The 18,003-nt window shown below is 37.6% G+C and overlaps 1 protein-coding gene and 1 non-coding gene across 4 annotated transcripts in view; one reads left to right on the top strand and one right to left on the bottom strand.

The window, feature by feature from the left end:
- The window catches only part of EFEMP1 (EGF containing fibulin extracellular matrix protein 1), a 60,665-nt gene that overhangs the window by 29,117 nt on the left and 13,545 nt on the right, over positions 1-18,003 (top strand). For all 3 annotated transcript variants that reach the window (XM_039218149.1, XM_039218148.1, XM_039218147.1), the window contains one exon: positions 15,443-15,565. In XM_039218149.1, the coding sequence (XP_039074080.1) occupies positions 15,443-15,565 (123 nt within the window). The remainder of the gene's footprint in view (positions 1-15,442; positions 15,566-18,003) is intronic.
- Positions 3,041-3,144, bottom strand: LOC120220936. Its single transcript, XR_005525696.1, has one exon. It is a non-coding gene; the product is annotated as a U6 spliceosomal RNA (small nuclear RNA).

The raw sequence follows: 18,003 nt of genomic DNA, 5'->3' as shown, positions 1-18,003 counted from the left end.
CCAAACCATTGCTGAAGTAGCAGTGCCCAAGGCCTACAAACCAGTAGGAGATGTCACACTAGCTTGGATGTGACAGCAGTCAGAGCTCTCAAGTTAAAAGAATAGTCTGTTGTAGCACCTGAGTGTCTCAGTCAGTTAAGCATCTGGCCCTTGATTTCGGCTTTGGTCATTGTGTCATGGTTGTGGGTTTGAGCCCTGAGTCAGGCTCTATGCTGACAATGCAGAGCTTACTTAGGATTCTCCACCCCTCCTCCCCCATCTCTGTCCATCCCCTGCTCATGCATTCTCTCTCTCTTTCAAAATAAATAAACCTAAAAGAAAAAAGAATGGTCCGACTGATCAGGGTGAAATTGAGAAAGGGCAAAGACAAAATTGAATGTTTAAAGAGCAAGAAGGAGTCAGAGATGCAGGATAAAGATAGGATAAGATGACAGAAAGAAGTCAGCCTAGCCACTTGCTGGTTTGTCACACTGTCACCATAGGCATAGTATTTTTCTTCAAGCTTGAAATTCGTTCATTTTTCCTGTTAATTTTCTCAGTTAAACCCTTAATATTGAAACAAGAGTCTGTCATATCCATATACATCATTTACCTACGGCTATAACGAAAGCATTGGAAAGAGGTCATTTAGTGTTTGAAGAAAACCAAAATTAATCTTCTTAAATACTATTTTTTAATATGCCATGGTTTTACCATATTACTGGCATTGCATTTACAACAACAACAACAACAATAACAAAAATGGCTCCAAATCAAACTCTTCTGTATGGTGTGATTGAGTGAATGCTTCATCAACTGCAAATGATATAGATCACCATTATGTTTTGTGGAGACTCCTGCTCATTTGAAAAGTCAGACATCAATGTTTTCATCTTAGAATCTAACCCTAAGTCTTGTCCTTATGAATAAACAACCAGAAATACTTGTCCTGACTTTACACGCAGTTGTTTTCTCACTACACTTGAAAATATTCCCCATCTGTTCTTTGGTTCTGATTTATAACTTCAGCACTGTCTTGAAAGATGATGACCATAATATCCTCGACATAGCCAATATAATAAAAATTGCTGCTGAAATTTACATTTTCATAGCTTTTTCATAGTTGGAACTTGTTCACACAAAAGTTCTTTCTCAGAGTTACATATAGGTTCTAATTAGAGCTCTAATGAAAGCTATGTTTGCTAAGTAGCCTTTATAAACATTAACCCTCCATTGCAGTGAAGCCATTAACTGTTCTTTTGTATCACAAAATAATGCTAGATTTCTTTTTGTTGTGCCATATCTCCTTTGTTTAAATGCAATTTTCCTAGTGAGAAAAAGATTTAAGAAAAGCTGATTTTGCCTATTCTCACATCCATTCATCTGGAATATGCAAAGGAAGGAACATCATTCAACACTGTGATCGTCCTGATTGGATTTCAGTCATGACAAACCACATTCAAAATAGGACACTGAGCAAGGAAACAAGGATAGGATATGTAATTATATACAAGTGTATAGAAAATTATATCAAAAGCCCTGATTCTGCAGTTTTTTGCGTCCTTCCATCTGTAGACAACAGAGGTACCAACCTGACGTACACTGACTTACAGTCATCTCACAATGTTAAATACAACTTATTGAGCACTTAGTGTCAACCAGGTAGTATTGGGGGGAGGTGTTATTTCAATTAGTACTCACAATAACATTATGCAATGGGTATTATCCCTATTTGACAGATGTCGCAGTGAAACTTGGAAAGGTTAAATAACTTTCCCTGAATACACACCTAAAACGTGGTGTTGCTTGGATTTGAACTGAGACCTACCTGATGCTAAGAACTATGATCTTACCCACTCTTCTGTCTTGGTCATATTTCATATCATTCTGTCAGTGAGTTGCATAACAAAAAAATTTTTGTTCTGTGGTTCTCAGACTTTTTACAAAGATCAACAAGTCCTCCCATAAACTCTAATTCTTAGTATAATAAATACTCAGTATAATAAAGTTAGAAAAAAGCTAGCACAAGCAACTAAAAAAATCTCAAATATAATAACCTAGGATTTTAAAATATTGTGCAGTGAGAAAATAGAATGATTGTTATAACTCTGAAAGCCCTGAAAGAGATCCCTGGCTGATAGGTCCTTACACCTATCTGGCAGCCTTACAATCATCCACATTAAACACATACATGCCTGAAGCCAAAGCTTTTCATTTCGAGGTTTCCATAAACAAATTATTACATTTCTAGGGAAAACTAATTCCAGGGTAATTTTAAAATTAACAATATGAACTGCTCAATTTTTCCATTTTCTTCTAAAATGAAAACTTGGAATATGATAGACTTTACGGATGTGCTCCATGCAATAACCATTTTAAGTATATATATATATATATAAAATATAATATGTATATATATATAATGTATATATATTATATATATATGTATATACATAACAGATATAACAGATATAAGAACACAGTCTTTCTTTTTTCTGTGTTGATTCATGCCAAGAAATTCCCTTAAAGACTGACTTAGTTTGGCATCTACCTTTAGCATATCGACTGTATAACTGGCAAAGGTCCATCTCCCTTTGTACTCTACAGACATAGAAACCATGTATGGGGCGTGTTTCCCCATGAGATTTTTTCATAGTTTATGCTGCCAAACAAGCATTAAGCAACTCTAAATTTGTGAAGGTATGTAACTTTACAGGTACACAGTAGTGCATTTAGACATTGAAGAGCACTTTCTACTCATCCCACTCTACTAACAGAGCCATTTAATCCTGAAAGATGAGTCCACTTTTAGACCCTCCTTTTATTCTACAGATGAGAATCCACTGCTGAAAACTGAAAAAGAAGGGAAGAAGAAATAGAGACCTATGATCGTGGTCCATCAAAAAGCAAGAGCATGTTATTCAGGTTTCCCAGGATCCAATACTTTAAGCTAGAGAGGGAAGAAGAAAGAAGAGTTGGAAAATGAATATTTTTTTACAACAGCATTCAGGAATTTAGTAAAGTGAGCTTTAATTTTGGATTTTGAAAACTGAAAGAGATCTCAGAGAACATACAGTCCACGAATTAGTGTGTCATCCTTGCAAAGGGACCATGCCAATCTCTTTATTGTTACAATTTTAGTATATGTGCTGCCGAAGCAAGCACAGAGAATAAATAGTCCAAATATAATTTTGCCTCTGATGGAAATGGAAGGTAAAATGCCTCAAACTCTTTGAAAAATCCAAAGACTATTTTATATGCTAGCTTGAGAAATCTTTAGGATTGAAACACTCAATGGGTCAGTAGTTTTACTGAACAGTATTTTCTTTAGTTCCCTGTTGCCTTTAGGTACTCCTTGAACTAACACTCAGAACTTATTTGAATGCTATTACCTCACAATACTAAACGTGTTTTAACACAGACAGGAGGGGATATCCCACATCCTGCATATATCAAACACAATTTATCAGCACATTAAATTAAAAAAAGCATGATAACTCATGAATAACTTGGGGAACTAATTGATACTATAGTATCAATTTGGAACAAAACCAAAAAGTCAAGTTTCACTTGGTTTAACAGTATATGAAAGATTTCGGCAAAAGCTGATAGTTGTTCAAATTTAACATTTTGATCACTGAATAATCTTATGCCTTAATATGATGAAGGTGGCACAGCCTTCCTTCCTGAAAAATAATTCATACAGGACAAAGAATACTAAGTCTAGATTTTAACTCCTATGTTGCTCAAGGAAGAGGAATAAAATAACCACTAAGATGAGATCTTTTCTTGCTATACTTCATCATAGAGCAACGTTTTCAAATGGGAGAGGATAAATTATGAAAGTATAGAAGTAAATGTTACAACTCTACAGAGATACATGTACGTGCATCATGTGTCAAATGAGAGAACACATGGATATTCATTTTTGTTGAATCCTCACAACTTTCTATGTTAGGGTACCCACAGCATCTGTTTTTCGATTTTTTTATTGACATTTTCGAACTCAAAGTTGAATGTGCGATACAATGAACATTGAACACCCACCATCCAGATTCAGAAATTGTTAACACTCTGCCATATTTGCATGCAGTACCTTCACATCGTTTTTAAACACAAATCCCCACCCACTACTGAGATCCACATTATACCATTTGCATATTTCCAGTGACAGGAACCTCATTACTTCCTAATATATTAAAATGTCCAATGACCATATTTTTTTTTTCTTACCCTGAACTAAAGTCTGCCTTCCTCGGGGACCCAGGGTGGCTCAATCAGTTAAGTGTCTCACTTCGGTTCAGGTTATGGTCTTGCGTTTGTGGGTTCAAGCCCCGCATCAGGCTCTGTACTGAAAGCTCAGAACCTGGAGCCTGCCTTGGACTGTGTGTGTGTGTGTGTGTGTGTGTGTGTGTGTGTGTCCGTTCCACCCTGCTCTCTCACTCTCTCTCTCTTTCTCTCAAAAATAAATAAGTATTTTTTTAAATCTACCTTCCTTGAATTTCTACCCATGTATTCTAGCTCTGCCTTTGGAAAGACATGGTCAAGATTTTTTCCTTCTTCTCTAAGTGGCTCTTCAAAACCCTAAAGTTCACTTTCATGATAGACCATCTTCGATACAAATTCTATTTGTATTTTCTTCTCTTGTAAATTGAGTTCAGTGGAGTAAAAGATAAGGAGATATAAGGAAGGAAGGAGGGGCTATAGGCCTTCTTAAGGACTGGCATTTTTTTTTCCACAAGGTTTCATAAGTGTGATATTTTCATTTTCATTCAGTTTGATGTACTCTCAAATTTAAATTTTTCTTCTTTAAACCATGAGATCTTTGGAAGTGTGTGTCTTCTTTTCCAAAAGAAGGGGATTTTTCTGGTTTCACTGTCATCAATGTTGTTGTTTCTATCACATTTGCATTGTAGTGAGGAAACAAAATCTATATATTGTAATTTTTGAAATGTATTTTGACTTGCCTTAAGGCTAGCATGTAATCATTTTCTTTTAACATTCTCTCATTGCTTGAATAGGTTATATATTCTGTGTAGTGTTCTATGTATATCAAGTAGTTCAAAGTTTTTAATCATGTTATTCATATTTTCTATTCATTTCTGAAAATGTATGTTTACTTGTTTAGTTACTAAGACAGATATGTTAAAATTTTAGTGTAATTGTGTGTATTCATTTTCCCTTTAGTTTTATCTATTTTTGCTTTATACATATGGAGGCTACATGATTAAATGCAGTTCTGTACTGAATTTGTACATTTTCCTGATAAACTAAAACTTCTTTCATTACATAGTATTATTTTTTGTCTAGTAATCTTTTTTCTCTTAAAGTCAGCTTTGTCTGATATTGATATTGCAGAGCCAAGTTTCTTTTGATTAGTGTTTGTATAGTATATTTTCATTCTTTTTTTCTTTAACTTGTGTCCTTATATTTAAATTGTTTCTCTTGGGGCATCTGGGTGGCTCAGTCTGTTGAGCGTCTGACTCTTGCTTTCACCTCAGGTCATGATCCCAGGGCTATGGAATCAAAACCACAAAGCAGGAATCAAAGCCCCCCTGCTTGGGATATTCTCTCTCTGTCTCTCTGTCTCTTTGTCTCTCTCCCTCTGCTCCTCTCCCCTCCTCTCTCCCACTCACTCTCTCTTTTTCTAAAATTAAAAACAAATTTTTTCTCTTAAAACAGCATTTTAGATGGTTTTTTGTAATGAACATGAGCATTTAATCTACTTACATTAATGTAATGATTGCTATGATTAGGTTTAAACTACCATTTTACTATTTGCCTTCTATTTGTCCTGCACATTTTAGTTTCCTTTTCTTTCTTTTCTTGCCTTCTCTATAAAATAATGGACCATTCTGTATTATACCATGTCTCCCCTGAATTACATTTGTAGTTTTATGCTCTTTTACTGTTCCTTTAGTGTTTTCCTTAGGGATTACTTTGACATGCATCCTTGATTTATCAAAATCTAAAATAAATTAGTAGTTTTACTTCTTCCTTGACAATGCAAGGACCTTCAAATACTTAAACTCTATTTAACTTCCTGCCAACTTATTATTCTCATGTATTTTAACTATAAATACCTTATAAATCCCAAATATTTTATAAATCCCAAATATCTTATAAATCCCCAAAGACCTTCCTATTATTGTAACAAATACAGTCAGTATTCATTTAGATTTACTCACATATTTATCCTTTCATTGCTTTTCATTGTGCTGGATTTTGAATCAAAAAGAGAAAGGAATTTAGTGCAAATTTGGTGAGTTCTACCCCTCCTTCATACTACCTCTCTGCTTCATTTGGAATTCAGAAAAACATAAGGGCCCTGAGGCATATGGGGAAACATTGTGCAGAAACATCATAAGTAAGATGTAATGAAATGGGTAGGAAAATATATACAAGAAGGTAACATGCTCTGAAGGCAAGAAGCACAAAGATGTGCTTTATTTAAAAAGCCTTAAGCAGTTAATGATTTGGAGAAGTATTGCCAAGTTACACTCAGCAAATTTAGTAGTATGCCCCAATTTAGTGGGCACAAAAGCTGTTTATTGTTGAATGAACAACAAGTATAATGTAATTGGTTTCATACAATTAGGAGGTCACCAAGCCATGCTTGTTATAATTGGCATTGCCATAGCCAGGGGCTTGTGTGACCTCAAGCGATGATTGGCCTGAAGGAGTAAGCCAAGAATGTGTGTGCTTTGGGCTAGGAAGACTGACTAATCTGGCTGCAAGGCTCAAGGAGGTGGCCAGGAATCAAGTCACAGTGCTTAGGCAAGCCATGGTGGATTCAGCTGAATGTAGTCAGTCTCCATTCAGTTCATCACTCTCCAGAGGATTGATCTGGAGCTGGGAATTGGGATCTGGTGGTTGGGAAGAACGAGGTAAAGCAGGAGGGCACCAGGGAACCACAATTGAAATGTCAGTTCAGAGGCATCCCATAATAAGATGGGATCATAATGCTTCTGAAAGCCATCCAGTTTGAAGCTGGTCCCCAGCTTGTGTGGAACTTTCATACAGACTGTCTTTAATTCCTGGTACTGAGCCACCCTAAAGCAAAGATTAATGGTGCCACTTCTTTCAAAATGCAGTTTTACCTCCACAGGGTTGTGGGTTAATGATTGGCTTTAATATCATTCTAAATACCAGTGTCATCTTTTCCCAAACATATTTTTAATGGATAATTAAGTTTAAGAAGTAAAAATGTTTACCTGGGAAATGTCATATTCACGGAGATGTGAGAGAACACTCTTTTTTTTTTTTTNCTGGATTTTGACTATTTTAATTGTTCTGTAGTAGTAGCTTATTGCTGTTTTAAATTTTTTTTTAATGTTTTATTTATTTCCAGGAGAGAGAGACAGTGTGAGCAGGGGAGGGTCAGAGAGAGAGGGAGTCACAGACTGAAACAGGCTCCAGGCTCTGAGCTGGCAGTCAGCACAGAGCCCGATGCGGGGCCCGAACCCACGAACCGCGAGATCATGACCTAAGCGAAAGTCGGACGCTTAACCGACTAAGCCACCCAGGCGCCCCAACTCTTAATGATTAGCAATCATTTATCAGTAGAAAATGTTTTTCCTTAAGATTCTGAAAGCAATAAGTTTCACTTTGCCAGTGTGCAAAAAGAGCTGAAAAATATTTAAGGAGTCCATTTCTTTGCTTGTTCTGTTTTGGCCTATGAGTGATTGGTTCGTTTGATCTGTGTTTAGTACAGGTGAGTCACAGGTTGAACTGGTCATGTGTACCACTTGGTTTTCTCCCCCATGTTCATGAACTGTGTATCTAACCTCATCCGATCATCTTGCAAATGAACACCACTAGCCACAGAGGAAACAGCTTGAGAAAGGGTCGATTTGCAGTGAAAATCAATCATCACTGCTGGAAAAGCAACTCCAAATACATGTAGCATGGGTTTTCCACAAGAGAACAGCATATTTCAAGGTTCTGATAGAACACAGGGCAATGACAGGGACTTCCAGGACACTAAATTCACCACTCTCTAAAACAAAGAAATGAACTATCAGTGAGGCTGATGTTTGTTGATTTTGGTGATGTTTTTGTTTATCATTTAAAGCACACCAATTATTAACGATCTGTTTTGCCAGAACAGATAAGAATCTAGAACTATAAATCTACTGCTGGCCACAGAGGAAGACAGTTCTCTTTTGTTACTTAATATCAGTATTTATTTTCTCCACTAGAACTGCTTAGCTTGGGCGAATTCTAGCTGATAATTTCAGAAGGGTGAAAAGCTAACTAGAACTGGGCATTTAGCCCAGATAAATCTGATTCCAGTACTATGAAAGAAGCAGCAAGGGAAATAGAAAGTCTTTGACAAAAATTGTTGATAATTGGCTAAGGACTGGGAAGGGAAACAGAAGACTTGGAGAGCAATGAATGTTATTCTAATGGAGAAGAAAGACACAAGGTTGGAATCAAGGTAGTACAGGTTAACGACCATGTCTTTAATTCTAAGAAAAATTGAATATATATACATATATAAAACTATAATTAAAGGTCTCCTCTCCAACGCTCTTAGGAAATGAATCTTTGTGGAGAGCAAAATTGCAGGGTCAAGCTGGAAATCTGGCATTTCAGTCTCTACTCTGTGTGACCTTGGGCAGGTCACATCATGAATCTACATTTCAGTGACATCCTCCTGCCTCATCCATAAATTATGCATAATGTGACCACTTATTCCACAGAGCTGTTATCATGATTAAATCAGAGGCATGCAGATCTGATTTTCTAATCAAACAATAGATGTTTAAATATTGCTAAGCATTTATCTATTTTTGCACCAATTAATTTTAGAATTTTAACAAGTTTGCATATGAAGTTATATAAGATGTCACACACCATCTGCTTAATCAAAATTTAAGCAACATAATTTAATGTCTCGATAAATAATAATCAATACTCGATTATTAAGAGCCATGAATGGATGAGGCAGTAGTAAAACAACACTGCTCTCAGCACTTATTCAGATGTTTCCTACTTTCCAGGATTATACTGAAAAATAAGATGAAGACCCAAAATAACAGTAAGATCCTGACACAATAAGTCCCTTTTATTTAAAATGCTTCAGAGGCACTTGGGTAGCTTGGTTGGTAAAATGTCTGACTCTTGATTTCCACTCAGGTCGTGATCTCATGGTTCGTGAAATCAAACCCCACATCAGGCTCTATGCTGATGATGCAGTCTGCTTGGAATTCTCTGTCTCCCTCTCTCTCTCTGCTCCTACTTTCTCAAAATAAATAAATAAACATTAAAAGAAAAGGTTTATACAATAAATAGAAACAGTTCTGGGAAACAATTTATTGTCCTGTCACTAGAAAGGATTAGGACCAGTCATTCTGAGCAGATGGGTATCTATCTAAACTTTTAAGAATGTGGAAAGGAAGAAAGGAAGAAAGGAAGAAAGGAAGAAAGGAAGAAAGGAAGAAAGGAAGAAAGGAAGAAAGGAAGAAAGGAAGAAAGGAAGAAAGGAAGAAAGAAAGAAAGAAAGAAAGAAAGAAAGAAAGAAAGAAAGAAAGAAAGAAAGAGAAAGAAAGAAAGAAAGGAAGAAAGAAGGAAGGGAGGAAGGGAGGAAGGGAGGGAGGGAGGGAGGAAGGGAGGGAGGAAGGGAGAAAGGAAGGAAGAGGCTAGGAGTAAAGTAGCACCTTCTTATAGCAAACATTAATCTTTGACCTTTTTTTTCTATTTTACTCCATTTATGAGATTAAATTAGTATGGTTGTAGAAGATATAATAAGATTTTAATTCCACACAGATGAAGAAATAGCAGCAACTTGGACTTAACCACTGCCTTTTCTTTAACCACAGTTCAAAGGACAGCACCATCAAGTAATATTTACAATGCATGCACAGTGCTGCCCACAGAACTAGTAAGGATATGGCCATTTTACTCTAAGAGTTTACAGTCTGGAAACAAAAAGATATATTTTGAAGATTCGGAACTTTAAAAAAAAAAATCCATGCATCGTTAAGGATGGACAGTCTATTTTACAGATGGAGAAACAGAGAAAAAGAATTGATGCCATGGTTCTGGATCACCTAGGCAGTGACAGATGCAAAATCATTTCAGTCCCCTTTATCCTATTTCAGTGTGTTCTCATCCCTCGTCAGTAGTGACTTATTCCAAAGTAGTTCTGAATTACTCCTTAAATCTAAAGCAATAATGTCTAAATGATAATCTAAAGCATTTAAGCTACAGAAAATATTTGCCCATGAAAACACACTGAATGTCCATGTCGTGGTAAGTTATCAAATTATGAAAAGAACATTGCAGAGATTAAAATGTTGCATAAGAGAGAGAAAGCAGCATGAGTCAGGGGTTTGGGAAATATGAGTCAGAATGACAGGAAGGAGCCAAAAACATAGAGAATGAGGGCCTAAGCAGGGACTTAATGGACACCACAGAGATGTGGACACCATTAACTTTTGAGAGGAAACCAAATATGCAGTTCCATAGACTGGGGGTCAGTGTGATAAAGAGGCTAGGAGCGAGAGCTGAGCAAAGATCAGACTGCATTATTTGAAGCAACAATGGTGCCAAAATCAGCAAGAAAGGGCCCTACAACAGTATAAATCACTAGGAGGGAGAGTGTGGGCACATTTTTGAAAAATGAGGGAATCACCAAATACTGCCATTAGCTATTCTTAATGCATGAGAATGATGAAATGTGAGTTGATTTACGTGTTGTGATATTTTAGGAAGCACACTCTATTATTTTGTTCTTTGGCTATGTTTACATTAGGCTGTGTCTACATAGTTTAGTACAGTTCCCTGTGGTGTTCAATTCAAATTCCAATCCCACCTTTCAGGCCCTGAATTTTTGCTTATGACTTGAGCCACCATGTTCTGAGCACCTTCAAGTAGGCACTGCACCAGGCTCTTCATACACTGGCCCCCCAGCCATGCTGACTCCAGCCGTCTGCCATTCTTCTCATGCAAAGTGCTTTGTTTCATGGCATGTTTTCTAATGTGACATGCCTCCTGCCTAGAAATAGCCTCCTCACCTTCTTTAAAATGCAGCTCCAAACTTACCTGCCCTGGCAAAGCTTCCACAGCCGCCCAGCTCTGATGCTGCCTTATTCTTCCTAGTTTCTGCAGTTCTCAACCCCACTGCTTTACTTCAGTTTCCATGTGCTGACATCTTGCTGGTTTTGCTGTTTCTCACATCTTGCCTGTTAACCTACTTTGTAAATGATTAGTTCCATGAGATAAAACACTGACCCTACTTTCCTTAAACTCTAGGCATCAGTTCCCAGCAAACAATTATCATCACTCATCCCCTTATTGAACAAACATTTATTGAAAACCCACTGTTTCATGCACTCTGCTAGGCACTAGATGGCTCAGTCAGTTAAACATCTGACTTTTGGTTTCAGCTCAGGTCATGATCTCATAGTTTATGAGGTCAAACCCCACATCAGCGTCTCCACTGACAGGAGCCTGCTTGGGATTCTCTCCTTCCCTCTCTCTCTGCCCCTCCCCTGCTCACTCGCGTGTTCTCTCTCTCTCAAAAGAAATTAATAAACATTTTAAAACAAAAGAACACAGAAAAAAGTAAGATGTAGACCGCATCCTCAAAGAGTTTGGGTCCAGGGCTCAGGGAATGCATTAACTAACTGCTTAAGAACCCTGTAAGCTAGATGAAAAACAAGACAGCATCTCCTCTCCCCCAAGTACGTTTTCATAGATTACCAGGAAAATCATGGCTGACCGGAGTAGTTTCCCATATGTATAAAACAGTGCTTTTGCCACTAGAGATATTCTTACCACAGAGGCCTGGGAAAAGCAGGCCTTCTGGTATACCCACATAAGGACAGATGCTCTGCTCCAAGTCTCTGACATAGATGTGTGTTTTAGTGACTTTACTATCGCATTAACTTTCTGATATTTAAGAAATATAGAAATGCACACAAGTAGAAAAGCATAGGGGTGCCTGGCTGGCTCAATCCCTGGGGTTTGCAACTCTGGATCTCAGGATTGTGGGCTCGAGCTCCACATTGGGTGTAGAGATTACTTTAAAATAAAACCTTTAAAAAAAAAAAGAGTAAAAAAGTTTAACAATTTATAACGATTCTTATATGACTTTCTCATATGACATATGCTTTGTGAATAAGTAATAAAGGGTCTTAATTTTTTTTTTATTCATTTTTTGAGAGACAGGGAGAAACAGAGCATGAGCAGAGGAGGGGTAGAGAAAGAGGGAGACAGAGAATCTGAAGCAGGCTCCAGGCTCTGAGCTGTCAGCATAGAGCCCAATGTGAGGCTCCAACTCACAGACCATGAGATCATGACTGAGTCGAAGTCGGATGCTAACTGACTGAGCCACCCAGGTGCCCCAATAACAGGGTCTTAAAGTACAACTTTTAAAATCATAAAACTATGTTATTTAAACAAACTAATGAAAAAAAATTTTTAATAAACTAATGAATTGACAGTATAATCAAAGATAGTTCAAAAAATCCTGTCCATGTATCCTTTACCATTAGATAAACTGCTAAGAGCAAAGGAGAGGATAAATATTCTAAGCTTGTGGTGGACAATAAATGAAAATGTAATCAGTTCAATCCCTAGCAGTCCAGCCCTAGGTATATGATAAGGTAAACACTCAACTCCTTTGGAATAATTTTGTAAAGGTGATTTCATGCAATTGTGTTTTATTGAATTCCAAGAAGTTTCCCATCTGAAAGAATTAAAAATTAAAGTGAGTCCAAGTATGTACAAAGTATGTGGAAAATATCACAAGTCAGTGTTAGGTGCAAGGAGTCCTGTGGCAGTTTTGACTGTTGGATAGAGAAAGGAAAAGACTATAGTGGCAATGGAATTTTTTTACTATTAAATTATTTTAACTCACTTAATATTTTTATTCAATAATCTTTCTCAGAAAGTAAATGGACCTGGTTCTTAAGATGGAGTATGTCCAGGTGGCACAATGTTTATGTTTGAAACCTATTTAATGATATATTAGGTCCCCTGGAAATATTACCCTATTTATCAAAGAACCTTAGAACTGAAGGAAAGTAGGAAGGAAATTGTAGGACATGGGGAATGCGATGGGGTGGAGGCGGTTTGCAGGGAAGTCTCAGAAAGAAAAGCCTCCCTCACTGGCGAGGCCTCCCTTAGAAAACGCAGCAGCCAGCCCCGGTCCTTGATCTTCTGCCAGCGTGTACTGAGGGAACTTGCCACATCTGAATCTCACATTTCTGTATCTCTCAGGGCTGTTATCACTGCAAATGCTGGCAAATGTTCTTGACATAAAACAATAGGAATTCTGCTGTCATTTCTGCATTAGCAAGTCATAAAGCTCTGAAAGAAACCCCTGTAGAAATGTTTCCATCAAGTGCGTAAGAGAAAATAAAAGAAGACACAAAAAAGAACAGATAATTTCAAAGCAAGATCATGGCACCTCTGCATAGGACCTTAGAAGTACAGAGTTAAAATCATTGATTTGAAAATGATGATGATGATGATGATGATGATGATGATGATGGATTTCAAAACAAAAATAAAAAACAGTAACAAAAGAAGTTTACCAAAATTTTAAAACTAGGTTCAAAGAATTATGTTAAGTAGATACTTTTAAAGGGTATTATCCAATAAACAGACATACATCCCTCAAGTATTTTCATCTCCCCTCCCTCTTCCTTTCGGAAAGAATCTCTTTTATCATTCAAAGCCAACATCTGAGGACAAGTCTCTTCTAACCGGAACCTCCCACATTATTACATTAGTAGCATAAGTGCAGCAGTTCTCCCTGGAAATAGAGCTGAAAGGCAACATACCAGGAGCCACTCTCTGAGCTCCTTCAAGGGAAGACAGGAATTGAGGAATACATTCTCACTGCGGATGACTCACTTTTTGTATTGAATTTTAGCCCACTGTTTGTTTCAAAGCACCACCCTGGATTTGCCGCAGTGATGATCAAAAGCTCCCTAAGCCTGCCCTAAGCCTGTCTCAGATTTTATGCAAAAATTGTCATCTAGAAATTCCAAGTTGTACAATATATTTTTTTTTATTTTAAAGATTTCTTTAATGTTTATTTTTGAGAAAGAGAGAGACAGAGAGAGCCGAGAGGGAGACACAGAATCTGTAGCAGGCTCCAGGCTCTGAGATGTCAGCACAATGCCCAACACAGGGCTCAAACTCACAAACCATGAGATCATGACCACAGCCTGAGTCGGATCCTTACCTGACTGAGCCACCCAGGTGCCCCGAGTTGTACAATACTTTTTAACAAAGCTTAGACTCTTCAGTTGTTGGGGAATGCCAAAATCACATGATCCTTTCATCTTCCAAACTCATCTATTTAACTTCATAATGTGAGAGTTAATTAAATGTGAAGATAAAAAAGAAAAAAAAAACAATGCGAAGGTAATGTTGAAAAGGCAAAATTAAATTTCACTTATAAATTACTGTAATATGAGTAAACACACACAAATTCACATCAGGATTCCCAGAGGAATCCATTATAATAGATTCATTATATTATGACTGAGCACTTTTTACCTTTCTAGAACTATAATCTACCTACTCCTTAGAGTGCATTTAGTAAATTATACAACTGCTTTGGGGAAATATCTGGTTTTTTAACTGAAATAAAACGCTTTGGGAAAATATGTATTTTAAACTACACAAGTCTATCTCCCCTAGACAAATATGATCAAATTGAATCCTTTGCATTTTGAAATTTGAAAGGAAAGGTTTTTTTTTAAAAAGGCAACAGAAAATGCATAGTATTAAATTTTGACTTATACCTCGTTATTGGACAGATTTTTAGAGATTGGTCAATGTAAATGATCTCAAATGCAATATATTGGGTGGAAAAAGCCAGTATTATACAATTTGTTTACACTTTAAAACACAAAACAATACTGTATATTCTAATGGATATATATCTATGTAATAAATATATAAAAATATCTCAGAGAAGGATTCACACCTACCAGGATAGTGGCAGGTGGGTGAGTAAAGAGATGAGAATACAGTAAGACTTTAGCTGTATCTCAAATGTTTTACTTCTGAAAATAAAATGAGCTAAGGCAAATACAGCTAAATGGTAGCATGTGTTAAATCTGAGTGGTAAACACAGGCATCTACGAAATTATTATCTGAACCCTTGAAATCATTTATCATTTTAAACATTTCCAATATAATAATATTGCAGAGTATTATCTTAAGAATAGGGCAAAAACTTTATTTCTTTAAAAGAAAGTATTATGGCAATTCTGCATAGGGCATATAGTCAATGGTATTATAATAACATTGAATGGTGACAGATGATAGCTACACTTGCAGTGAGTATAACATAACTTGTGGGGTTGTTGAATCACGGTGTTGGATACATGAAACTCATGTACCTTATATGTCAACCATACTTCAGCTTTTTAAAATGGGGGAGATAGTAACATCTGCCCAACCAACTCAAACTCTGCGCTGCCTTCTTTAACAGACATAGACGAGTGCACTGCCGGGACTCACAACTGTAGAGCTGACCAAGTGTGCATCAATTTACGAGGCTCCTTCGCGTGTCAGTGCCCCCCAGGGTACCAGAAGCGGGGAGAGCAGTGTGTAGGTGAGTACAGCAGAACAGTAAGCAAAATCTTGTCCTAAACCTCTTACTTGCTTAAACCTCAGTCAGTCAAAATAAAGAGCTCATATTTATTTGGAGAATGAATAAGTAGCTAACGACTGCTTATTCATTGACCACTGGTCCATTTTCCACATTAACGAGAAAGAGCTAACCTTAAAGGGTGAGCATATTCTGGATATGAAAGTGTTGGTTACATGTTAGACTAAGCAGGAGAAGAAATTTGGCGTATGAATGGGACCACAAAAGCAACCAAGGAGATGATTTTAAATTAGCTGTTTGGGAGCCATAGCACTAAAACACTAATGATGTTAGCCTCATTCACTGGTTCATAAAATAGCATAACTTATGGGGCAAATGATGAGGTTCAAATCCCAGCTCTCCCCCCAACACACTTTGAGGCTCTAGATAAGTGGCTTACATAGTCTGTATGTTACTTTTTTCCTTAGTACTATGGAGATAATACTAGCCCCTACCTCAGGAGCTCATGTGTGGGAATGCTTAGAATAGTGCCTGGTCCTGAATGGAATAACTGTGTGCTATCATTATGTGAGGAGTTAACAGACATGTACCAAACATTCTTTATGTTGCAAGTGGGTGCAGTGCTGGGAACGCAAAGCCAAGTTTAGCATGTCCCCCTACTTGAGAACTCTACTTGAGCTACCTGAAGGCAGGGGCCAGGTCTGGTTTGCATCACTGCTGTCTCCCCAGTCCTTGAAGAGTGCCTGCCGAGTAGATGCTCTGTGCATTTTTTTTTAATGACTGGAAGAACATAGTATGAGGAACCTGACTGGCAAATAAGAAGTAAACAGTAAAACGTAAATGTGTTCTGGGATCAGTCATGAGGTCCAGCACCAGGAATGAAACTTTGTAAATTGACTCCCTGTGTCAGTTGCATTCATATGATATTGACACTGATTTACATACCATCTTTTACCATACATCAGTGGAAAGTCCTTCTTTTAGGAACAGAGGATAAGAATGTGGGGACAGAGAGCTAGCATCAGTTTTCGTCTGAGAATGCTAGCTGTTGACGTCAGGATGTCAACACTGAGCTCCTCATGGTCCCTGGACCAGTTCTGCCTGCCATGGGTTTGTGCCAGGTGCCAGGATTAGTGCCCAGCCTCTGAGGAAGGGCCAGGGTTTGTGGGACTGAAACTGATTTAGGAAAAGACTGTGTGGAAAACTCCACAGGCACCAAAGTTTTGCCCACTGGATTAGTCAGGAAAATAAACAACTGAGGGCATAAAAGGTATAGAAAAAGAACTCAACCTACTATGGGAACAATTAAAGATAATAAAATGTATAATTATAGCCCTACGTGATAGGGTAGGAAGAAACATTCTTAAATTCAGATCTAATCATGGGGCTTCCCTGGTGTTCCCCTCACCCACAGAACCAACTCTACATTCTTTCAGCGCCAGGAAAATGCATCCCTGGCAAACTCCTATTCAACTTCCAAATCCCGTCTCAGGGTCACTTTCTCTGGGAAGTCTTCCATGATTTACCCAGATATGGTTAGTTACTCCCTCCTCTATATCAGTATTTCTCAAACCTTGATGGATATTTAAATTTTTTTTTAATATTTACTTGTACGAGTGGGGGAGGGGCAGAGAGAGAGGGAGACACAGAACTAAAAGTGGGTCCCAGGTTCCACACTGTCAGCACAGACCCTGAAGCAGGGCTCGAACTCATGAACTGTAAGATCATGACCTGAGCTAAAGTAGGAGACTTAACTACTGACCACACAGACACCCCTTGATTAATCTTTTTTTTGTAAATTTCTAGTCTGTTACAGATCTATACTACTGTAAAATACAATAAAAATGCTGTGGCAACACCAAATTGCTATTCCTAAACACATATTCTGAATTTCTGTACTTACATGTATCAGACTGGTCCAAATAGTCCATGGACCAGCAGTGGTCAGCAGGCCACACCTTGAGTAGAATGGTGCTCTCTCTGTCCCTTGTATAGCTTTCTTACTGTTGATCTTATCATTCCATGCAGTAATATGCTTTCATGCCTTTCTTCCATGCTAAAGCAAGGTATAACGTACCTGTGTTTATCATCATTAAAAACCTGCAGTGTCAAGCACAGCACTTGCAAATAACAATGATTCAATAGATGCTTACTGGGTGAGAAGACATGCCTCAAGTATTACTGAGGGCTGACTATGTACCACATACTGTTCTAAGTGCCAGGCCATCGTGGTGCACAGAATCACAGCCCTCATGGAGCTGTTAGAAGGCACCATTTATACAAATTAGCTGTCAGTACTGGCATTTGGCTAGAATACTGCTAAAATTGCTCTTAATTAGTATGATGCCTACACTCACTCAACTAATGTTTATTGAGCACCTACTATGCCAGACCCTATTCCAAGTATTAAGTACACAGCAGTGAACAGACAAAAAATACTT

This window comes from Hyaena hyaena, unplaced genomic scaffold (genome assembly GCF_003009895.1).
Source record: "Hyaena hyaena isolate Hyena2069 unplaced genomic scaffold, ASM300989v1 scaffold_746, whole genome shotgun sequence".
Lineage (NCBI taxonomy): Eukaryota > Metazoa > Chordata > Mammalia > Carnivora > Hyaenidae > Hyaena > Hyaena hyaena.
Note: the sequence above shows the minus strand (reverse complement) of the source record. Positions and strands in the feature narration are given on the sequence as shown.